This window comes from Taudactylus pleione, unplaced genomic scaffold, assembly GCF_031769625.1.
Source record: "Taudactylus pleione unplaced genomic scaffold, aTauple2 ptg000122l, whole genome shotgun sequence".
Lineage (NCBI taxonomy): Eukaryota > Metazoa > Chordata > Amphibia > Anura > Myobatrachidae > Taudactylus > Taudactylus pleione.
Window position 1 is genome coordinate 5,025,001 of NW_028284524.1, and position 26,266 is coordinate 5,051,266.

General features: G+C 42.0%; 1 protein-coding gene across 2 annotated transcripts in view; it reads right to left on the reverse strand.

The window, feature by feature from the left end:
* Positions 1-26,266, reverse strand: part of LOC148524015 (unconventional myosin-X-like) — a 138,167-nt gene that overhangs the window by 96,303 nt on the left and 15,598 nt on the right. For both annotated transcript variants that reach the window (XM_088472279.1, XM_088472278.1), the window contains one exon: positions 2,974-3,072. In XM_088472279.1, the coding sequence (XP_088328405.1) occupies positions 2,974-3,072 (99 nt within the window). The remainder of the gene's footprint in view (positions 1-2,973; positions 3,073-26,266) is intronic.

The window sequence follows — 26,266 nt, forward strand, 5'->3', positions numbered from 1 at the left end:
TGTGTGTGTGTATGGGTCCTATTACTGTGTGTGTGTGGGGGGGGTCCTATTACTGTGTGTGTGGTGGGGTCCTATTACTGTGTGTGTGTGGGGGGGTCCTATTACTGTGTGTGTGGGGGGGGGGTCCTATTACTGTGTGTGTGTGTATATGGGTCCTATTACTGTGTGTGTGTGTGGGGGGGTCCTATTACTGTGTGTGTGGGGGGGTCCTATTACTGTGTGTGTGTGTGTGTGTGTGTATATGGGTCCTATTACTGTGTGTGTGTGTGGGGGGGTCCTATTACTGTGTGTGTGGGGGGTCCTATTACTGTGTGTGTGGGGGGGGTCCTATTACTGTGTGTGTGGGGGGGTCCTATTACTGTGTGTGTGTGTGTGTGGGGGGGGTCCTATTACTGTGTGTGTGTGGGGGTCCTATTACTGTGTGTGTGTGGGTGCGTAGTAATAGATACACCAATAGATGGATCTAGACATGCCTTTTGGGCGGTGCTGGCCACACCCTCCAACACCGCGCGTATCGTTTGCTACTTCCGTAAATGATCTCCCTCAAACTACTTTTCAAAAGTAGACAAGTATGGTGTGTAGGCACCTTAAGACTTTTGAGACCCTAACTTATATATTATTCAGTGTGTTTGGCTAATGTTAGCACTTGCATTCATTCATCAAAGGAGGACACAGATCAGTAACAAATGCAGTGGGCAGATCTTGAACAATGGACACCCAATTTAAGTATGTAAACAATAATAGCAGCACAGGTTAGTGATGAAACTATTCTGTCAAACAGAGGCAGCAATTTGTGTGTAGTAAAATTAGCCTTTATATGTAACAAAATCCAAATTGTTTCAAGCGCAGATTTTAAATGAATGCATGCAATTCCCACTTATTCAGGATTTCCCAGCCTGATCATGTCAGAGCGATGATTTCTGCCTCATCCCTTGCAGTAGTAACCACATCCTGGCCTATAATAACTGTCCCAGGACCCCCGCAGAGGGCATTCACACCCACGGAAAATACATGGGGACACACGCACCCTGTGTTGGACTGCAGACTGGAAGTTCCCCCCAGTAGGAGTTTTTGGTGAGTAATGACATCTTAGCACGAGGGGTCTGACTGAAGAATGTGAAACATCTCTTACAATAACATTATTCACATCTGTGAACAGCTGGTATACTGTCTTACTTCCGCCTTTCAACCAGAATCAATGACTAAATGCACTAAGTGGAGTAGGAACCCACGGCAGAACAATGTGATATCTGGTCCTGAATCAATAATATGCAGACAGCTTAAGCCAAATTTCTAGAGGACATAACAAGAATGAGAATGAGGAATAATCGGAGTCTCTGAACGCAGAGTGACTCCTCCTCTAAGCTAGTCCTGTCAGGATTTACAACTCACAGTAGTTACATCCCGAAAGAAATAGTCAGGGATATAGCGAATTGCGATTGATTAGATCAGGGGTGGCCAAACTCGGTCCTCGAGATCTACCAACAGTTCACGTTTTCCAGGTCACCCAGCAGGTGCACAGATGTTGTCATTACTCACTGACACATTTTGAAAGATCCACAGGTGGAGCTAATTATTTCACTTGTGATTCTGTGAGGAGACCTGGAAAACGTGAACTGTTGGCAGCTCTCGAGGACAGAGTTTGACCACCCCTGGATATCAGATATAGATATAGCTAGATAATTAGAGATAGAGTATATATATATCTATATCTATCTATCTATATCTATATATCTATCTCCACACACAATACTTAGAGGATGCTAACAAATGGATGATTTAATACAGTTTAATACCAATAAAAAAATCCCAATAAAAAAACCACAATTGAGATACCACTGAAAAGTTTCAGCCGACAGATTTTGACATTGAAGAATTCTTCTGATGTGGTCACCAGGGTTCTTATTCAATGTGTGAGATGTCCATTTGGTTCTGTGAACATACCCTCTCACCAAAGAAATCACCCAATCCAGGAAAAATGGTAGGAACACTAATAGATGGTGTAGTCAACCAGAATCGGCTGTGGACACAGCAAATATTACGATATCTCGGGGAAGCTTAAAAAGTTCTTTAAATGTGGACCAAGAGCTGTTATTTTTTTCCTACCATTTTCCCTGGATTTGTAGCCCTGATGAAGTCCGTGAGAAGGACAAAACACATAAGGTCGGGGTGCCGCTTATAACGTCCATGTTTATGTTCAGCCTTGGAATCCAAAAATCAAAGGGATAATCACCAGGCTATCTTTATACCTTCATATTGGTGTTAACAACGATACCTCTTTTTATACATTTGATGTAAGCAATTGCTTTTAATGCTAGTTTTTAACATTTAATCAAGAATAAAATTATTCTGGATGTACTAATATTTGGCCATTGGCCACATTGTTGTGTGATTTCTTTGGTGAGAGGGTATGTTCACAGAACCAAGTGGACATCTCACACATTGAATAAGAACCTTGGTGGCCATATCAGAAGAATTCTTCAATGCCAACTTCTGTCAGCTGAAAGTTTTAATATATATATATTACATACATACACACATATATACACACACTGCAGTCAGAATGCCCAGCACATATTCTCTCTGGCACCTATTATCTCCCATGCTGTAAATGACTGTGTACTCTGTATGTTAGTAGCCCCGAGATCTGCCAGCTTATCTCTAGTTGCTAGAACAATATATACAATGCATCTCTACAGCTCAGAGCAATTCTTTAATTGGCTGCTAAGGATTTTTGTTTGCATTCTGCAGGAAGCAGGCTTCCACGTGATAGATTTATACTTATTACTATAGATAGGAATAATGTTAATATTAATGACAGAGAAGATACATTCAGAGTGTATTTTGTGGGAGAATTTAGATATCACAGAGGCATCTCTGAAGGAAAAAATATATTGTAATCACGGAAACAAACTCCATGGTGCTCAGACAACGGTTTCTTCACCCCCTGTATTCCTGTTGCATTGCACTTACCTGCCCATAGTCAGTGGTGAATAGGACGTCTCCATCGCTGCAGGAGGTGACAGTTGCTGGGACCAAGCTGCCATTTACGACGAGCCACACGCGGCTTCCCTAGAACACAACAGAAAAGGAGATTAATAATAGCAGGTGAAGACAGCGAATCTCCTGAGGTGGTCTTGAAGCACTGGCTACCTGCTAAGAATGTTATAGGGCCCTGCCACAGAAATTACCATTATATACAGCTGACCCAATCAGGGAAACGCTAGCATGTGGGAGGCTGCATCATTGAGAGATACAAATTCTGAGACCATTTTATTTCCTAGGACATACAGCTCATATCAGCTCAGCGACACAACAGCTTAAAGGATTGGCACAGAGGGCAGAAAATGTGCCCTGTGGGCAGAAAATGCCCAATCCAATAAAGGTGTCATGGCAGGGTGGCAAAATTTAGCCAGGACAACGGGCACAAGAATGCAAATACTTTTCCCCTTTAAGACACAGTTAGAATGATTGCATCCTCTAGGGACTGACTGACAGGATGATGGACAGCTTGTCACAGGCACACAGATCCAGTGAGAACCCAGAGTTAATGGGAAATAATGCTTTTACAGTATCTTTCAGCTCCTGAGCGTGTGGCAATCTTGCAGAAAACTGCACACTACACGTGATTTATTTAAAACGGCTTATGTCATACACCAAATACATTCAACCCCTTCTGCTTAGCTCCTTAGACAAATCATCAAGTTGTACTCATTACACTCAATGCAATTAAAGGGTTCCAGCTGAGGTAGCCATATTCTGCCTCATGTGAGGTCACTAGTTCTTAGTGTACAGACAGTGACATTATGCGAGTAACTGAAAGCTGCCAGTAATAGCCTCAGTGATTATGCTGCTTCCCAGTGAATGGATAGGCTACATTTTCATGAATATGGATAAAGCCCATAGAACTGCTGCCCCCAAGAAGATTAATGTGCAAGCTCCTTTTTTATATTGCAGTGTTAAAAAATACATCAGGCAGACCCCACCCCCCAATCCCCTCAGACAGCTCTGCATAAGTACCTGTCATTCCTACACATCCCTCCAAAAATAAAAATTTTATTACAAATAGTCATCGCACGAGCCTGGCACAGGCCCCAGTTTGTCATCTCCATCAAGTTCCCCCCAAGAGGCCAGTTCTATGTATGAGCCTATGTGGAATTATCACAGATATTAGACTAATGCACCTGCACATGCCACCACAGAGGTCTATGAAAAGTGGCTGCTTAGCACTACATAAAAATAGACTGATAAATAAGGATGCTGAGGTGACCTACAGTAAAAGGCACAACCACCTGCAGAAGCAACAGTGTCATTTAATTTATGATATTTTACATTTGTTTGTATTATGATCCCATCTATGTACAGCACTATGTAATACATATGTTAGCACTTTCTAAATAAAGATATTAATATCAACAATAATAGTATTTTATATTACATGTTTATGATAGATTATTACTAATTGTGGATTTCTTTATGTACAGGTTGCTGTTTTACAAAATCACTATATTATGAATTAATAGTGTAGGCTTGCGGGGAAAAAAAAATCCCAGAAGTCCGTCTTGATTTCCTCACTGAGCCCTTCCCTGTTGGTGTACTTGGTATTTCACAATGGAAGTGGATAGATCCCCTTCAGTTTTTGTACCCGGACGTCATCAGCTACTATCCAACGTCATTCCCTACTACCCACATGGAAATAGAGGGGGAATATAAGGCTGTGGCAAGCAAAGAGAGCCACTGGGCCCGAAGTCTTGCGAGCGAAGAGAAGTTTTTTTTTTGGTGGACTGTATGGGCATGGAAACGCACTTCCACCCTCACTGTACGTCACTTCTGAAGGAAAAATATACCTTTCCATTCACAATCCTAAGTATACATGTTAATGAAAAAAAAAAGGAGTTGATTTCCATCTTTGCATAACCTATAAGACTAATAAAAGCATACATAACTCCTCCTGTCAGGAAACACACTAACAATTTAACACCTTCTAGGTGTCCTGCGGCAAGTAAATTGGTGACAACACTCCTGAAACTCCCCAAACACACAGTCTTAAATTGCATTCCTCTGTATGACCCCTCCCCAAACATCGAAGACAGATGGTTTAGTACTTGGATGTGATCTAATTATTCTCTATTAATAGGGTGTCGGAACCACAGACAGAGCTACTGGGAGGAAGCAGGGTGGAAGGTCTAATCAAGCAGAAATTGTGCTCCAGGCTGAGGGACTGTAATGAATAACCCAGTCTCAAGCACTGCAGGGGGGGCTGGTACAGGCTGGAAAGCTGCAGGCAGGTACACAGACATGGCTGGAGGGAAAGGGTGGGGGGAGCAGAGGGAAATACAGGAGACATTTGCACACAGACCTTTTCTAGATGCTTTTCAACAGTCCCTTCTTATTTCAGACAATAAAATTAAAAACTATTAAACAAAGATAATAAATTGTAAGCTTTGCAATATGGCAAGATGCTAGACAGATCAGTCTTACGCTGTGTGTGAACTACAACAGTGTGTGCAGTGTCATTGCGTTAAATGTCTGCATATGCACAAAGATCGCATGCAATCCTGTGCAGATTGGCATGATAATGGAATTTATGCCCGTCTGTACCTGGAGATGCAGTACAAGGGAGAGAATGGGTGTGTTGACACAATTGTTAAAGGATGTAGACTCATGGGTGTAGATATAGTGAGTGCCATCGCTATGGGTCCCAGAAGGTTAAGGGGCCCCGGACTTAGGTCACACAATTGTTCACTATGTTCCCGGTATTGCCTGCTAAGCAACTGGGTCAGGCCCGTTGTCTGGCATGATAAAGTGGACCATACTTTCCTACACTCCCGGAAGTCTCGGGAGGCTCCCGATTTTTTGGGTAGCCCCCCCGTACCCCTGAAAGTGTAGGCAGATCTCCCTCATCTTGTCCACTTCCTAGTGAAGTGGGCAGGATGAGGAGATTTTACAGAGAATTCACGGGTCCAGAGAGGGCGTGGCTAAATGATGAGAATTGCATAATTTAGCCCCGCCCCTTCTCGTTGACCTTTCCCTGTGATGGGGCGGGGCCTAATGAAGTCTACAGATAATCTGACAAAATAGTTCATAAAATCGTTTGTAACAAAATCGTTGTGTGTATGCAGCTTTAGGCTTCTTAATGTGTGACATTCTATTTTCAGTGAGCGGTGTATGTATTGGATGTTAAGGGGGTATAGTTTATGTTATAGTGTACTGGGGACACTGTAATGGGGCATAATATGAACTGGAGGGCAGTTTAAGGTTATATAATATGAACTGAAGGTACTATCGTGTGGCATAAAATGACCCAGGGCACTTTATTGTGATATAATCAGAACTGGGGACAAGGTAAAGCAGTACAATATGAACTGGAGGGTACTGTAACGTGGCACGATATGAACTGGAGGCACTACAGTATGGCATAATATGAACTGGGGCAGTACAATGTGGCATAAAATGAGCTGGGGCAGTACGATATGGCATAATATGAATTGGGAACACTTCAATGTGGAATCCTTTGCACTGGGAACACTGTTGCATAATGTGAACTGGGGCACTGTGTGATGTAATGTGTACTGGCAGCAATACAATGTGGCATAAAATAAAGTTGAGCACTACCATGGGGTATACAATTAACTTGGGCACTACTATGGGACATAAAATAAGCAATCAATGTATAGAGAGGTGTCTTTCTAGAAGCATTGGGGCAGGGGCCCTTCAAAATGTTACTATGGTGCCTAAAAAGTTCCAACTAGGCCCCTGTGTAGATGCATACACACCTGAGACACCTGTATTATTTGTGAAGCCAGTGTCAAAAATTAAATAATGCCTTGTACTGATCCTAACAATTTAAAAGATACATGGCTGAAAGAATATAGAAGTGCGTCATACACAACTAAGACACGTGGGGTACTCATATTATTTAATAAATCCCTTAATTATAATATTTTGGAGGAAAAGGTAGATTGGAGATATTTATTATTGAAAGTAAAAATTAATGATGAAACTTTCACCTTGGCCAACATCTATGCACCTACAGGTCCCAATGCAGAATTTTTCTCCAATTTATATACTACTCTACTATCCTGGGTGGATGGTCCTTTGATTTTGGGAGGAGACCTCGATGTAGTGTTGGATCCCTATCTGGATGTCTCGGGTGGCCCCAGGTGTGGGAGGGGGAACCAGTCTACTCCGTCTACTGCTGCTTTGTTAATAGATTCTTTGAATTTGATTGATCCATGGAGACATCTTCACCCGGTTTCCAGGGAATACTCTTTCTTTTCGCATCCTCATAAATGTTTCTCTAGACTGGATTATTGGTTAACATCAAATATCTTGTTACACAGAGTAGTGGATGCAAATATTGAATATATACTAATTTCTGATCACGCACCTGTTAAACTACGGTTACAATTAGATGTCCCAAAGCTTTCACCCTATAACTGGCGCTTTCCTGACTATTTGGCCTCCTCAGTAGATTTCCAAAATTATATATAGCAGACATTTCTCAATTATACCACTGATAACCAGGTACATATTGAAGATATAAATCTCTTTTCGCAGGTATCAAAACCGGTCCTAAGAGGTCATTTGATATCATATGTCGCGTCCAAAAAAACAATTACTGCAAAGATTTTCCCAGGCTGCTACAGTAGTATCTGCTAAATACCCGGCCCTCTTGATAAACCCCTCGGAATCCAATAGATTATCCTACAAGGATGCCAAAGCTGTCTATGATACTCTATGTGAAGAACAGGCCCGACTAGATCTCACCTACCGTAAGAACAAATATTTTAGATGGGGCAACCGCCCTGGTAAATTACTAGCAAATTTGGTGAAATCTACGTCAGCACCTAAACCTATTTCCTCCATTAGAACTGACCTGAGAAATCTTTGCTCTAAACCAGAGCAGATCAGTGAGACTTTTTTCAAATATTTTGAGTCATTTTATAGGAGGTCTCCGGATCACCCTTCTTTGGGTGATAATTTCCTAGAGAAGGCTGGTTTGTCAAAAATCACTGATGAAGATAGGGAAACATTAACAGCTCAAGTTACAGATCAAGAAATTACACAGATTATAAAAACTCTCCCTACGGAAAAGACACCAGGCCCAGACGGCTTATCTGCAGCCTATTATAAACACCTTTCCCCACAAATTCTTCCTCATCTCTGCAATCGATTTAATGCTATTATTAAGGGTGGACCTGCCCCACATGATTTCAATACCGCACAAATTATTTTGATTCCTAAACGAAATGAAGATCCCGCACTGGTCTCTTCATATAGACCGATTTCTCTATTGAACCAAGATATACAAATATTTACTAAATTACTGGCCATGAGACTGCAATCGATTTTTCCAAAAATATTACACCCTGCCCAGACGGGTTTCCTCAAAAATCGTCACTCGGTACATAATGTAAGAACTCTTATTGCAGCCATGATTAAAACCCATCAAGGACGAGAGAAGGGCAATATAGTTATTAGTTGCGACGCGGACAAAGCTTTTGACAGGGTTTCTTGGGCACATTTAAATAGAATTTTTTCCCATCAAAACTTTGGCTCAAAATGTATCCATATCTTTAACACTATATATCATACACCGAGAGCTTTTCTAACTGTCAACAATCTAAATACTAAACCCTTTACACGTTTTCGCGGTACGAGACAGGGCTGCCCACTCTCGCCATTGCTATTTGATTTGGCACTGGACCCCCTTATCAGATCCTTTTTCAATGAAACTAGATGGAAAGGTATTCAACTAGCGCAAATGGAAATCAAATGTTCTGCATTTGCAGATGATCTATTGCTATACTTTGCGGACCCACACTTATCAATACCATATTTGATGAGTCTATTTGACTCTTTTGAATTGATATCCGGATTTAAAATCAATTGCACAAAAACTGTAGCTTTGGCCTTTTTTCCGGAGGCTAAATTAGGCTGGGGAGATCAATTTCCTTTCAAATGGGCTACCGAGGATTAAATCACTTACTTGGGTATCAAGATACCATTACACCCCACCAAACTATATGATACCAATTTCTTTCCCCTTTTATCGCGGACTATATCGGATTTTAATAGATGGTCACATCTTCCTTTATCCTACCTGGGCAGATGTCATTTGTACAAAATGATTTGTTTTCCTAGATTTCTCTATGTTTTACAAATGCTCCCAATAATACCATCCAAATCAGACCTAGTCATTTTAAACAGAGCCCTGACAAAATTTTTATGGGCAGGTAAACGCCCGAGAATATCGTTGTTTAAATTGCAACAAAAACGGGACCTGGGAGGTATTAATCTGCCATGTCTCCGCACCTATGCTTTGGCGGCAAACTATAGAGGAGCACTTGATTGGATAGGAGGCTCTGATGTTTATACGAAGCGAGATATAGAACAGGCCTTTATCCCTGATCGTAACCTGATCTCCTTGTTGCACACCCCCTCAATATCTTTCCCAGTCTCGATAAAGGAAAATCTCCTAATACAGTCCACGTGTATGGCGTGGAGATTAACTAGATCTAGTTTGAAGGTGTCAAAATCTAACTCATTATTTTTACCACTGTGGGGTAACCCAAATTTCATTCCAAATGTAACCTCATCAATCTTTAAGGTGTGGCACACGGCAGGATTATGCTCGGTTTATCAGTTCCTAAATATTGATGATCTCTCCCCTATTTCTCGCTCACAGCTACAAGATAAATTCCCTCTTCTTCCAATACCACTATTTCCCTTCTTACAAGCCGTGAGTTACGCTCAAAAAGTATCACAAGGCTTAAAGCCAGATCAACTTTGCTCCCTAGACAGAATGTTGTTTTTTTAAACCTAAAGACCCCTTCTCCACCTCATCCATTTATGCACATTCTACTCTAAATTTAGAAACTGGTTTGACAGGATTAATAAAATGGAAGTTAGATTTTCCTGACTTTTCCATGACAGGTATTCTAGAGGTCTATATAAAACTCAGTAAAATTTTGTCCTCATCCTCCTACACCGAAATGCACCAGAAAATCTTACACAGAGCATACTTCACCCCAAAATTAAAATTTATTATTGGACACGCAGTAAATTCCAACTGCTACAAATGTGGTGCTCCAGAGGCAGATATTATGCACTGCTTTTGGTATTGCCCTCAGATTCAAGTGTTCCGGAAGTTCCTTCAGGATTATATTGTTAACTGTTTGAAGATTAGGTTTAAAATAACTAAAGAATGGTTCTTTTGGGGAATTTACTCCATTGGAAGTAGTGATGGTCTGACTAAGGGCAACCGCATTTTACTTATTAAATTGGCAGCAGCTGCTAAAAAGGTCATTTTATCGCAATGGATCTCAACTGATCCACTTCCCGTAAATTTATTCTACACCAAATATTCTTTTTTATTTTATATGGATTGGACAGAAGTTTCTTTACATAAAGAAAAACAGACGGAAATCTTTTTTGAAACATGGCTCCCCTGTGTTCATACAGTTTTGGATATATTAAAATAAGCATTAAGACGGTGCTTTGGTTCAACAGAATGGTATCAATTGGAAGTTCTGGGTTCAGGAATACCTTTCTAAATGATGCGGTTGGCCTTATGACCAAATTTCCAAGTTTCATATATGGGACTCATATCTGTTTACACTCCCATTTCTGCTGTATATCTTAGTGATATTTATTTGTTTGTATGTTATTGGATATTTTATATCAAATATTTGTATCTGACATTGTATTTTGTTCTTTTTGTCAATCTGTCAATAAAAATTGTTTAAAAAAAAAAAAAAATTAAATTATGCTAGTAGTATTCATCAGAACCAGCATACCACTTGTAATTGGCTGCTTGCGAATGAGAGGCTGATGCCAATAGGTGCTTTCATTGTTGATCAGGCATACACTATGGGGGGAATTCAATTCAGCGAGATGTTGAATAGCGACGAGAGGGAGCTCCCAAAGCTATTCAATACACCGCATTGTTTGGGCGGGCTAAGGATTTCTTCTCGCACCACCCTGGGGATGCGAGGAGAAATCCGACCAAAGTGCCGCTTTGGTCCCAGCACTTTGGTCAGAAAATGGCGGTTACCGCGCCTTAACAAGGGTGTTAAGGCGCGATAACCGGCATTCTCTGAACACACAGCGCACGGAATTGAGTAGCTCCGGGAGCTCGCTCCCGGCACTATTCAATTCGCGTTGAATTGAATTCCCCCCTATATTATGTTTGTGCAAGTACATTTTACCAAATATTTGGGATTTTATTTTACAGACTTGATGCAAAGTTACATTGGATATACTACAGAGGTTTGTATTCTCAGATCTTATTGCAGTCCAAATACGTATTTTACAAGCATAAAAATGGGTATAGAAACATGACTAAGTATTTGTGACACATAGCTGACTCCTATGTGGGTGCTGCTGCAGCCACTGACCATGTATATGCAGTAATATGGGGATAAAGGAGCACACAATATTTTTATTTTAAAATTGGCTCCTATGACGACGTATGCCCAATGTAAATTGGGCACAGATTTTTATGCAATAGATGCAACACATATACATACTGTACACAACTGCAGCTTTTTTAAGAAGCACAATTTACAATTGAGATTTAGACCGGGGATGGACATTGGAATCCAATGGTTATCAACCATTGATGTTCCCTATCCAATGGAAGTACCCTTTTCATAAAATTGCGGGTAACCAGCCATCGGATGCAGCTTTCGATACCCATCCAATGGCTGTCACGTTTTTTTTCAGCTGCGGACACCCAGAAATGTGTGCATGCGTGAAGCTCCAAATGCTTCTACACATGTTCACATAGTAACCATCGATTGTTAGACCTTCAAATGATTTTGATGAGAAAGCTGTTAGCATTCGCATCACTTGATTTGACGTCAGAAGCCTGGCAACCATTCCATGACGGGCTTTTAATGTCCATCCCTAATTTGGGCACAATTGCATCCTGCTCTGCATAAGGCCCATTTTGCACAGTTACTAATTGTGATTAATTTACAAAGGAATGGTAATGTCCTCCTATTTCAGCATTGACCAAAACCACAGAGCAATTCCACTACTTCTGCATACAAGATGCAATTCTCAGCTATCACAATTCTCCTGGACTTACAAATTAAGGGCCTGATTCAGAGCCACTCGTAAGCGGCAGCTCGTTCGCTCCGAGCGATGTTTGCCCAACTGCGCATGTGTACGGATCGTTATACGCATGCGCGAACCAGTCAGTGCGGCCGAAATTCATGTGCTCGCAAAATAGCGAATGCCTGATAATTTTAGTGACAGGTTGAGGCGTATGTGGGTGGTAACAGGGGAAGGTGCTTGAAAACGGGGAGTGGAGATCCGATCGCAGGCGTGCTTAAAGGTCAAAACGGGCGTTTTATGGGTGTACATATTTAAAACAGCAGCGTCATTGACCACGTCACTGGGTTTTTTTTAAGCCAGAACTGCTCGCAAAATTGTGGTAGCAAAAACCAACCACAAGAATAGCGAGCAGTTCATACGCTGGTCGATGTACTCGATTAATCTAATAAATAGCGGACATGACGTAGGATGCGAGCGGCCAGGGGGCGTACTTTCCCAAAAAACGACCACAAGTTTTGTTCGCTCGTTCAGACCTAGAGGCGTGAACAGACCGCAAAGAGCGAACGGTTCATTTGAATAGCCACCCCTATTTTCAGGACGAGCGAGCGCCAATTGCGTCCGGCTCTGAATCAGGCCCTAAGATCTCCTAGGGATGAGCACTGAAAGCTGTACCATCGATGGTGTTAAACCAAGGTTAGAAACCATCAATGATTTAGCCATCGTTGGCTCTGTGCTGCGAATGCGCAGACCTCGACCATCAGACCGGCGCCACCAATGTTTTCTGAACATCTAGCGCTGCCATCAATGTGAACCCAGTTACCATCGGCCATCGATGGTTGTGATCTATCAATGGTCGATGGCCATCCCTTTCCCTTTCTCTGCATCCCTGTACACACTCCTAATTGCAGTTCCCATGCACACAGAGATGGATACAGCACTTTCAACAAATAGAAGGTTCACAGCAGTCTTGTTAAAAAATTTTGTATTATAGTTATAAATCCGATTGACTTGTCAGTGTCACTGCATCTCTCCTGCTGCGGATCACAGTATACGCTAAACATCATCAAGAATTCCCCTTTTCTGTGGAGATCCAGTCTACACCACAGTGCAATTTCACTTGTATACAGGCCATAACCCAATGCTAAGCACAAAAGGAACATAACGAGAACTATGGGCCTGATCAAAGATGGATGCCATGGTGGTATTTACGCAGAACAGGCAATTGTTGCTGAGAACGCATCTGCGCAGCGATTGTTTTGCGATTACATTCGTGTAGAGAAACCATTTGTAAAGTGAGTGACAGGCAGTCAGCGTTTGGGGGTGGTAATGAGGGGGTGGTTAGAAGAACGCAGCAATGTCTGACTGCTTAAATGCCATTACATGGGCGTGCAATAATTATTCATTACGTTCTCCTGTGCAGCATGAGAACGCTCTGCGTGTCAGGAGAGCTGCAGTGTTTGCAGCTGGACAGACTTGCCACATATGCAGCATGGCTGCCCGGTCTGCGTCAACATTACCGATGTTTACGCCGTTGCACATCGTAGTACGGATATGAGAAGGCAGCAGTGAGCGTCCCTATGCTCGGCAGTGCTTTGGAAGGCATTAGCATATTTTTACAACTGCGATCCATTAGAGAATGCAGTTGCGATTGCATTACCATCCGTCTCTAAATCAGGCCCTGTGTCTGGAACTTAAGGAGCCCATTTGTCATCTAATACCGCAGTGATAAGAAACTGTTACAAATCACAATGTATCAATTAAATCTTGCAGATCAAGCAACTGCACGACAATCTGCTTTCTCAACAATACAAACCCTGAACGGTAATGGTGGGTACACACTGGGCGATATTACTGAGCGACTGCACGATTACGACGTAATCGTGCAATCGCTCAGTAATCGTGCACAAATCGTGCACTTTTATGTCGGAAACGACCAGCGATGCGCACTCCCGCTGGTTGCTTCCGACATTGTCCATCGCCTGAACATGCAGCACAATCTGACGATGTCGTCAGGTTGCTGCATGTTCGGGAATGGGGGAAGAGAGCCCGGCGCTGAACGATATCGTTAATGATATCGTTCAGCGGCTGTGCTCAATGTCAGGAACGACACTGAGCACAGCCTGCCGGGGACACACTACACGATATCGCTCAGGGAGCATATCGTGTAGTGTGTACGCACCTTTAGTGTTAATTTATCAGGGGATATATAGCCTATGTGAACCAGCTAGGCGGTTTACACATGCCTACTTAAAAGTGAAAGCCCAGGCTTCAGCTTTCAGTCCAACTAATAATAAAATACTAGTATATATAATATTCCATCGACGAGGATATATAATATTGCAATGGCTGTGCTGCATGGCAGATGCAATATATCTGAAAGAAATGTCTTTCACATCTGCTTGTAGGTAAACGCGACAGACCAACCCACAGGAACCAGCGATAAGGACATCACAGCTGGTTCTTCTGGACAGACATCGGGCGGCCGATAGGTAAAGGTGTATGCACAAGGTCGTTTGCGCATATCCTTGCCAAATCATTAGACTGGTCAGTAGATCTAACGATATGTGTGTACCCACATACCAGTGCACGTTTTCAAGATATCTTTAGGAATAACTGTGCTAGTCAAATAACATACCTATGCTCCAGCCACATAGGGAAAACAGTCAAGCTAGGTACACACTATACAATTATTGGGCAGATTTGCCAATAATCGGGTGATTGGCCTGTTTTATCGTGTAGTGTGTAGGCGTGAGTGGTCAATAAAAGTTTAAAAAAATGGCCACAAACGCTCTCCTTCTATTATGAAATCGGTCAGTTTTGGCAGATGAAATCGGCTTAAAAAAGGTCCTGATATCATGTGGGTATTCTCGATAATCTGAGCATATTTCCTTTTTTTTCCCCCTCATCATCCTTGTGAGCGGACATATGCAAATTATTGATTCACGAACCAAAAAAATGGCCCGATTTTGCAACTTAAATTGTATAGTGTGTGCTGCCGATATTGCGGCCGCCCACTGGCAGAAATATTGTGCCGGCTGTCAGTTTGACTGAAAAAAACGCATAGTGTGCAGCTAGCGTTAGGGTTCAATGACCAGGTTTGAGAAACACTGCACTATAGCAAGTGTGTGACAGGCAAGGCCGTAACTATGGGTTTTCCAGCTTTCCAGTCATGCAGGGCTCTGTGGGCGGTACCATCACTGCCCCATAGCTCCTGCATCTGGCTAGCAGGGTTCCTGGAACGGCATCCTGTCGCCAGTATCACTACTGCAGTGCTTTGGGCGCTCTAGGCAGCACTGGTGACAGGCAAATTCAAAAATGTATTCTAAATTGTTTTGTGTATACCTTGTCACCTACTCACAAGGAGGGGGCCATTGTTGGGGGCTGATGTAATATTAATGATTTGCAGTCAGGGGCGTAACTAGACCTAGGGTGGCCCCATAGCAACATTTTCATGGGCCCCCCTAGATCCATATACTGTAAAATAAAAGTACAGCTTTTCATAGCATGGCCATGATAGCTAACGCTATTTCCATATTCAGCCACTGCAGTCTATGGACTTTAGTATTGCAGGAGATAGACCTGCATATCTCTGTCTTACAAACTGTACTGTGCATGCATGCCCAGTACAAACCTCTCCTTCCCCGAAGCGGTAAACAAGCAGAGAAGCAGCTTTAAATGGGGAAAGCCACACGACTATGATGATCGTAAGTAGCCATGTTAATTAACAGTAAGTCCCCAGTCTCCTAGTCACATTGGATGCACTACCTGTTTGTTGCATGCTGGACTGTCAGTCCCAGGGGGAGGAGCTCTCCCACGGGAATTGTCAGTCCGGATTGCAGTTAACAGAAAGAAGCCCCTTATGTATTTATTACGCCAGCACTTCCAGGCTTTTAGGTGCTGCAGCCTAGGCAGTCCCTAGAACCAGGGTTTTGTGTTCATGCACATTTTTTCCATACATTTCCTATTAGATTGTTCACGCATGAGCAATGGATCTACATATCTGCTCCCCGAAATGAACTGCAGCCAGGCAGCCCCTTCTCCATAATGTAGGAGCCACCACTGTAAATGGTATCACTGCTAAGAGCGACAATAGCAGATGTTAATGTTGCAAAAAATGCCAAATAGGCCTTTGATCACAATCCATTTCTACTGTGTTTACATGCTACCTTTTAATACTGTAAATCTTAAATTGAATTTCATAGGGAAGAACAAAGTACTGCATCCAATATATACTCTCAAGCAGTCCCTGCATTCCAAAAACTCTTTACTACTCCTTCTATCAAGGTCTTCCTAATCTTAAATATTTAAAGGCCTTTTCATCAAGGCAAATGTGTCCATAATACATGCAGACACTGTAGTTTTAAATAACGGACCCACTGCGGCATAGTATGGAGACTTAAACAGATGTTAGCCCGCTGAGCCCCTCTTGTTACGGGAAAGAGGGCCAAATTGCGAAGAGAAGTCCATTCGTATCCCTCCACCTCCTCTGGCTTTCGCTGTACACGTATGACCTAACCATGCATGCACAGAAAAACTGTCTGGCAGTGTAAACTATAGATGCTAGGATTAGTATTAGATGCTAGTATTAGTGGTGAAAGTGGAAGTGTTAGGGTTTAGCATGATTGATGCTCCTCAGAGCAGGTGTCCCAGCACCAGAGTAATACTGAATTGATCTAGTTGATTGGTATCTGTTGCCACAAATCACGGTAAGTAACATACATAATTCCATCAGAAATAGTAGAATTATTAATACGCTGTGTTCAAACTAACAAATTGGATAATGTTCTGCTCAGGTTCATGGGCAATTTGGTCACAAACAACAGTATGTATGGGCCCAAACAGACCACACTCTGCTCAACATCTGTTCGAGATCTATCAGATGTCAGACGGGATGGATAGAAAATGATGGTGACTACTCTGACCATGTAAATAGTTAAAGTCCAACTGCAGTAATTTGTATATGTTGAATGCAGCCATATGGCCAGGTCATTCAGAATTGATCAACAACATATGGTGGAGTCTGGGTCAGACTTTATATGACCAGCTTTATAATAAGCACAAAGTCCATAAGACCATGTAGATTAATATGGTGTAAAAAGTATTTGTTTATTTTACTTGGCTATGAAGACTTTCATTGGCTATGAAGAGTTTCATAGCCAATAGTTTTTCAGAGGTGAAAATTCTTTAACTATTTTTAAACTGTAATACAATAAAAGTTATAGCTTAAAAACGTTTTAGAATCTCAATTGCAAAATATCAGCTACAATATTGTGTTATGGTGTCAGCAATAGGCACTGTGCGTAAGTAACCTTTTAATGATTTGCTTTCTTGCACTCTCTTCCTTGTGAAACTAAACTAAAGGCTTTGCTGATATTGAGTTTGAGAAGCATTTATCAACATACTGAAGGCATCAGGCTATATTATAAGATTTATGGTGCAGATGCTGAGGCATTTTCTTTGCTCTACAATGAGTTTGTTATGGTCTCCTCAGATAAATTTCCTCCTTCACTGAACAGCAAAAATCATTTTAGTCACAGTTGCAGGAAATTCTTCTCCATTCGTCCCTTGTAGAAACAACCACATTACTTTAGTCCTGAATCCACATTAGGAAAAATCAGCCAGCATATGCCAGAAATAATTGCCATAACAGTCAATGGCTGAAAAATTAAGGTCTTGGGACTTTTATGCTAACAAAAGGCCAGGTTCTAAGTGTTTCACTTTAGGAGAAAGTGTACACCTTCTAAAAGTGCACCCATAACCTTGTCACAATGGTGGTAGCCTATTTACTAAGGACTAGTTAAGTTAAATAACTGAGGCAGAGGCAGCATGGAGAGGTACAACTGGCCTTCTTTTCCCCTTGTGCTTGAATTCGTTCTGTAAAGTCTGATGAAACCACATCCACTTTAATTCAAATATTAGATACAATAACAACATTACCCACCTTATCTGGGCAAACTGTTTAAGTTCACCACATTAAAACCATCAGACGTAAGCTCGAGAACCAATTGCAAGCTGCCATCTGTGCGACTACAGCTTCTGATTGGCCCTCCTGCTAACCCCAACCTCTCTCTCTCTCTTCCCACAGCATGACACAGCCCAGGTTTATGGTTGGGACTGTGAGATAAACCAGGGAGCCCCAGAACAACAATTCCAGTGAACAGCATCCTAGTTAGCAGTGCCAATTCTTCAACCTACCTGGGAGTAATGATTTCTTTTTTACGCAATCTACTTTTATTTAACGACAAAATACAAGCAACTAATAAAGTAACAGCAAGAAACACTGACGTCAAATAATTAAGAGTTGTGAACGTGTAGACAAAAGGTAGCATCACATAAACGGAGAGCTCATAAGGCCGAATGCAAGTAAACTGTAATACGGAGCAGCAAAGAACTGATAAACGGAGATGGAGAGTAACCTTGAAGAGGGGAAAGGAGACAGAAAAAGAAGAGAGAGGTAGAGATGAGAAATTAGAAGGCAAGGAGAGGGGAATTAGAATCATAACATGTAAGAAAGGGCACCAAGGAAAAATACTAGGGATAGAAATTTAGAGGGCTATATATTAGCATGGGGGATTATTGGATTTGGGGGGAGACCACAACCCGAATGGGAGGAACATCTACAGAGGAGGACTGTAAGTGTAATTTATAGACGGCAGATTCTGTAAACGTCAACCAATCGTACCAAACAGCAGTGAATTCTGAGTTTTTGTTTAAGGTCGAGGTTGACCTCCGAAATCACAGAGAGGGAGGTGTACATGACCTCCATAGGTATCGGATGACCGCTCTGGCTGCATTCATGATATACCAGAGGAGCGACTTCTTAAACTTAAAAATAGGAAAATCAAATACATTTAAGAAAGGGCAAAGCCGGTTATATCCTCATAGAGTTAGTGAACTGTATACCAAACCCCAACATGTAGCGATAGTCCACCAAACATGAAGAGTAGAGCATTGCATCCCCAACACTAGTTAGAGAGGCCAGTGAAAATGTTGCTGATGAGGGTCAGGCAACGATACCATCTGGGAGACAATTTTATATTGCGTCTCTATAATTTGTATATAGATTATAGCTGCCATGCGTAAATTGAAACCTGCAATGGCATTGGTCTTCATCAATGTCATTGATCAGTTCTTTGCGTCATGCTAAAGCAAAGCCAGGTAGAGGGGTAGAGAAAGGCTCATTACAGAATTGGTAGAGTTAAAAAACCAAGCATTGGGGGGGAAAGGGCATTTGGGTCTCTTATGAAACAAAGAGACTCAAAAGTAGTCCTATTAGATTGACATTTATTAGGGAGTGACGTAATTGAAAATAAAGCCAAAATGAGTGGGATGGCAGATAAAAAGCAGGTTGCCCACCTGCAAAAGATTTAATGCTCCTAGAGTGCCCCAGCTGGCAACTAGTCAGCCACTTGCATTGGCAAGAGCCCTGGTGGGAAGTTTGGATTGGAGGAGACCAGAGGAGTGAGTGGTGAAGGAAGTGGAGCGAAAGAGGAAAGGTATTGAAGTCTGTACCAACACCGGAGTGTGGGCCCGTGAGTGGCATGCATTATTTGAGGGAGGTTCACCAGCAAATGTGCTGGAACCTGACACAAGTGAGTCTCGATTAGAACCCATTGGTAGTTGAGAGAAGAGTGGTAATAACTGATAAGACTAGACAGTTGAAGACCTTCATTTGACTTACTCCTAGTAAGTATCTCTTAAGTCTAGGCCTCTGCCTTGCACAAACAAATCCCCCACCAGCTTCCAGAAAGTCTTTACAAAAGGATTTAAAAATAAAATTCAGGAGTTTGTAAAAGATATAACATTTTCAGGAGGATATTCATCTTGATCGTATTGATTTTTCCAGCCAAGCTTCAAAGGCCATTAATTTCAAAAAATCCAATTTGAATTGAGTCAGTAAGGCCCAAAATTTAGTTGGAACAAGTTAGAGTAAACGTGATTCGCAACAGACAGGTGCCATTAAAATTAAAAAGCATGTTGGAGTCCAGCTACAATATTACTCAGCAGGGAATATTCAGAGCCATTGATTTAGAAGAGTTAATCTTAGTATTGGGCAAGTTACCAATTCTGCGGAATTCGGACATCAATGCATGGAGTGAAGTCAGTGGCTGACAAGAAGGTAATTTGCAAATAAAGAGAGTTTATGGGTCAAACCTTCAATTGGAATCCCCTTAACATCAGCATCTGCTCTGATGGCACTCGCTATGGCCTCCATGCAGAGGATAGAAATGAGGAGGGAAATGGACACCCCGCCTTGTACCATTACGGATGAGGAAAGGGTCCAAAAGGGCACAGATATTAAATTCCTAATCCTAGGCACCCGAGCGCACCAGTCATGAAACACCAATCCATTCTGTCGAATCTTCTCTGTGTCTGTGGATAAGACGACCACTTGGGACCCCAAGTAAATCATGTTAGTAGTGTCAGCCTTTGCTTCTCTTCCCAAGATTAACCCCACCTGGCCCTATATATCATCCCCGGGAGAAGGATACTTAAATGATTGGCCAGTAACTTTGCATATAGTTTGTGGTCTAAATTTAAGGGACAGACTGTAGCTCAAGCACTGGGAGGCATCATTCCCTTCCTAGGGTATAATGGTAATAAGTGCTTCTAGATACTGGGGGGAAAAAAAAAAAAAAATGTATCTACCTGACATTGCATTACAGGCTTAGAGAAAGGAGGCATGAGTATGTCAGACTCTTACCAATAGGGGTGGACAGGAGCACTGCGATCAATTCCCCTTTTGTAAATGGCCTTTCAAGGAAATCACACATTTTGAGAGTAATACTATAAAGCATACTTACCTACTTTACAATTCTACCCTCTTTGAGATCCCAGAGGTGAGGTAGGCTGGGGCGTTGTGCTGTTGTTGCCCCATCCCTCGCTGTGAAATGCTGTGATTTGGAGCATCAAGCCCATGGACTGCTCACATCACTGAGGATCCGGGAGACTCATCTACGCTCACTGGAGAACAAACTAAATTTGTGAGTCTCTTGGAGATAAGTATTCTGGGGGATTAGGTAAGTATGCTTCAAAGTTGTAGGGTCTTATTTATGCAAATAGCCCCATTACCTATTATTTATTACCACTGCATGTCGCAATTATAAAAAAATAATTTTCCATTCCAACTTATCACAATTGGTCAAGTGGGACAGGACCTTTGGATAAATGGCTGTCCAGATGAAGACATACTGGTTAGTGTTGTCTTTCACCGCAAACGTTACCCCTGAGCTGCTGGTTTACCTTGCAATTCACTGTAAACAGCTAGCGCTAGATTGGGAGGGGTTCTCTGAAAAATGCATTGAATCGGACAAAAGTTACGCGGATCCAGTTTTTGTTGATGTGGCCCATCTTTGCTGTATCCATGACTGCTGTACAAATGAAGTAGTAGATGAGAGTGCTGCCTGAGAGGGAAGGGATAAGAAGAGATCCCTGTACCCTGTGCATTCTCCTCTATGGTGAGCTTTTCAATGGAAAGACGGCTGCTAACATAATCCTGAGATGTTAACTAACAAATTATGGCTCGGAAATTTTAAACTGTACAGGGAGAGCAACTTAAAACTAATCTGTCTCAACGGTTGGTGGCTAGTGCATTCTCTCGTGGTACGTGTCTTCAAGGCCAGAACCTCACCAGCCAAAACTGGATTGTGCTGAAATAAAGTGCATTGTGCTGTTCCCCAGAATGTCAATTTCTCTGCAAGAAAGGATTGTTAAAAGTGGAATCTTATCTGCGCATGAGATCCATTAAGGAAAAACGTGCAATGTATGCCGAGGAGTTTCTGAGGCCTAACATTCCAGAGAAGAGCAGCAACAAGATTTGGTCGCAAAGTCGCATTCAACAGGATCTGTCGTTAATGTCAAACGGCATAGACTACCATCTGTCAGGACTCCAGAGGCCTTCCATGATTATTCAACAGAGGATTTTTGTAAACCAAGTGGTATAAATAACACATCGTGCAATTGCATACTTCATTCTCGGAATTTGAAACCATAACGTGTACAAGAACTGAAAGCGGCTGACAAGGTGAAACATGTGAATTACTGTACTTGGCTTCTCAATAAGATAGTTGATGGTGAATTAGACCCAAAACTGTACATGTCTAACCATGTAAATTCACAAAATACTTGGGTTCTCATACAGCTGTTGAGGGTTTACTGCACACCAACACCACTACATGACCCAAAAAAACAAAGAAAAAAAAAATCTGGGTATGGTTTGCCGTTTCTGGGAATTGTAGCATAGGTCCAATAATTTTTGATAACTGTAAACACCACAGGTGTATCTCTGATTTTTAGACAAAATCTACGCACAGCTCACTGATAATGAGCTAGAGAACAGTTTCTTCCAACAGGGTGGAGCAATTTGTCGCATATCTAATAATTTGCCGGTTTGTGTTCATAATACTTTCACCAAGGAACGGGCTGTCCGCAAAAGGTATGTGGCCCCCACATTCCCGTGATTAATCTACGTATGATTTTATTCTCTGGGGCTATTTGAATGGGGTAGTAGTTTACAACACAAATCCACCACATTTGGTCGAACTGAAGGAGAATATTCAAAGTGCTATTGAAACAACCAACTTGACTGTTCTATGTACGGTGTAATTCAACATGATTACTTAAGTTCAAACATTTACAGCCATGGCCAAAAGTTGAGAATGACACAAGTATTGGTTATCACAAAGTCTGCTGCTTCAATTTTTATGATGGCAATTTGCATATACTCCAGAATGTCATGAAGAGTGATCAGATGAATTGCAAAGTCCCTCTTGCCATGACAATAAACGTAAACCCAAAAACATTTCCACTACATTTTAAGCTCTGCCACAAAAGGGCCAGTTGACATCATGTCAGTGATTCTCTCGATAACACAGGTGAGAGTGTTGACGAGGACAATCTGGAGATCACTCTGTCATGCTGATTGAGTTAGAACACAAGACTGGAAGCTTTAAAAAGAGGGTGAAGCTTGAAATCATTGTTCTTTGTCTGTTAACCATGGTTGCCTGCAAGGAAACCCGTACAGACACCATTGCTTTGCACAAAAAGGGCTTCACAGGCGAGGATATTGCCGCTAGTAAGATTGCACTTAAATCAACCATTTATGGGATCATCAAGAAATTCAAGGAGAGGTTCAATAGTTGTGAAGAAGGCTTCAGGGCTCCCAAAAACATCCAGCAAGCACCAGGACCATCTCTTAAAGTTGATTCAGCTGCGGGATCTGGGAACCACCAGTGCAGAGCTTGCTCAGGAATGGCAGCAGGCAAGTGTGAGTGCATCTTCACGCACAGTAAGGTGAATACTTTTGGAGGATGGCCTGGTGTCAAGAAGGGCAGCAGAGATGCCACTTCTCTCCAGGAAAAACATCAGGGACAGACTGATATTTTGGATTTGAATTGATTAGGCAAGAATGGGTGGCCATCAGTCAGTATGTGGCCCAGAATTTGATTGACAGCATGCCAGGGCGAATTGCAGAGGTCTTGAAAAAGTAGGGTCAACACTGCAAATATTCACTCTTTGCATAAACTTAATGTAATTATCAATAAAATAAATACATTTTACTTCAGCATACCATAGCAACATCTGACAAAAAGGTCTAAAAATACTGACGTAGCAAACTTTGTGAAAACAAATACTTGTGTCATTCTCAAAACTTTTGGCCATGGCTGTATACATTCACAGGGAGACCATTTCCAACATAATTTGTGAGACCCAACATTTAATATTCTGAAAATAAAAAGTACTACAGTAGTTTCTTAATTTTCTTTCTTTACTGTATAAATGGTACCCTACATCTTGGTTGAAGACAGCGGAGAAACTCTTTTGGAGCAGGTCGGGTGTTTGTCCGCAGCCAAAGGAGGTGTCATTGTGCCCGGAAGTTTACTCACCTCATCAGCATTTCATTTAAACCTCCATATAACTATCAGAGCTGCCAGCTATGCTAACGCTGCGGCTCTATGAGGAATCAACGTAATGGGAGTGACAGTGGTGGGAGCCTGTCCCTGTTATTGCTGACAGGAGGATTGGAAAATTAACTTACCGGGGTATCAACTAACTGCAGGCTGAGCGATTTACACACCAGCCGGTTAAGGACTGAGTATAATGGAGCAATTGCACTCCCAGCAGTTCTTTGAACATTTTCTTCCCACCTGCTACAATATTGCAATAACCTTCACATTGGATACTTCCCATGTTGCAAAGCTATTTTCTAACAAGCACTAACTGAACTTAGTGGATACGATTCCAAGTAATCCTTTAATATTCTCCACGTGTTTGTCAGTGATTAATACTTCATAGTAATTTATATTTTTAGTTATTCAATTAGTATATTGAATCTCTAATATATGTTTTATGTGCATTCATAGGAATTTATATATCTTATTGTTATACGATTTTATACAAATTAAATAGGAGATTTTATCCCTTTTCAGTGTTGTCTTGTGTGATAGGCGCCACCTATTATTGTTTTTGAAGTATTTTGCCACATAGCCATGTTTGAGGGGTGCTGGTTTTAAGTGACTCACCCTGTACCACAACACAGTTCCCACAGGTGGGTTGGGTACGTCATCCCAGTGGTTTAGAATCCCAAAGGTCGGAATACTGGCAACGGAATCCTGATGGTGAAAATGACTGATTTTCGTTAAGTATTCTATTGCTAACCCACCCCCTCCAGCAGCATAACTGTAACTGCCCCCCCGCCGCAGACTAACCCTATTAACCATAACCCTCCCCTCACCCAACAGACTAACTCGTCCTCCCGCAGCCTATCCCCAAAAAAGTCTTGTACTGCTAAAAAGAAAATTTTTTTTTTTTTTTTTTAGAATTCTCATACTCTCGGTCCCCAAAATAAAACAGTCAGCAACATCAGAGATGAGCTTCTCTCAGTCAAATAACCTAAAAAGTTACAAAGAGTATGCCTGTAAATACAAAGTGTCACTTACAAACCAACCGCACAGCGTATTAGAGCTGCAAAAAACACTTTGATGTCACAAAACTACATGCCTATTATTACAGAACTGCACATAGGTTTATGCAGTAACATTCAGAGTGAGCTCATGTTACAAATGTGTCCTTGTACACTATTGTTGCAGTCATACCAAGCAGCCCTCGTCAGTGCGCCAGGTCCCGATGCTCGCACAGAAAATGCATCTTAGGGGGTACATTTACTAAAGGTCAATTTAAAAACGATCAAAATCAATCTGCATTGATGGGCTTTTCGAATGCAAAATCTGCATATTTATCATTTGTAGGGTTTACATGATCAACTACATATTTATCATACTATGATAAATAAGCAAATTTTACATTTGGAAAGCCGATCGATGTTGATCGCTTGTAAATGGATCTAAACTGATCTTTAGTAAACTTACCTCTTAAAAAAGGTGCATATCCACTACACGAGAGTGGAACGACTGTATGATTACAACCAGGGCCGGCTCGAGGCATGATCGACCATTGCGGTCGAACAGCGGCGCCACCCCATAGAGGGAAAACCCCTCCCAACGGGTCCCGTTTTTCGGATGGTCAGGATGTTGAACACCTTCACTGCCGCAGCGGTACAGGCCCCTGGAAACTAGAATGGATGCCACGCGCATGCGCGCGGCATCCATTCAGTGCAGGGAGAGAGCTAGGGGCAGCCCCCAAATAGCGTCATTTAGGGAAGTGGCCTACGGGACATCTGGGTCCCTCGCCATACAGGGCGCGGCTCCTGCTGGAGCCGCCTCTGATTACAACATTGTAATCATTCACCATCCTGTGCAGTGGATAATGTGCCCAAACTGAACGATAGGCACCTTCCCTCATCCATGAGCATGCGAGATTGTCAGGTTGGCCTGCATGTTCAGGTGATGACAAATGCTGACAACGACCAGCAGGAACGCGCATCACTGGTCGTTGCCGGCATTTTATGTCGTAATCATTCATTTTTCTCATCTAGTGGATACGCACCTTAAGGCGGATACACACTAGACAATATGCTGCAAAAGCAATACCGTTAGTGTTTTCCCTTGAATTCCCGGGCAAACGACATTGGGCATACACACTGAACGATATCATTAACGATATCATTCAATGACGTCACCCTGCCACATCCCCGACCTTGCAGAATCTGATGACAGCGTCAGTTTGTCCTGCATGTTCAGGCGATGGAAGACATTGTTAACGATCCGCGATAGCGCCCATCATTAATTATATTATACATACA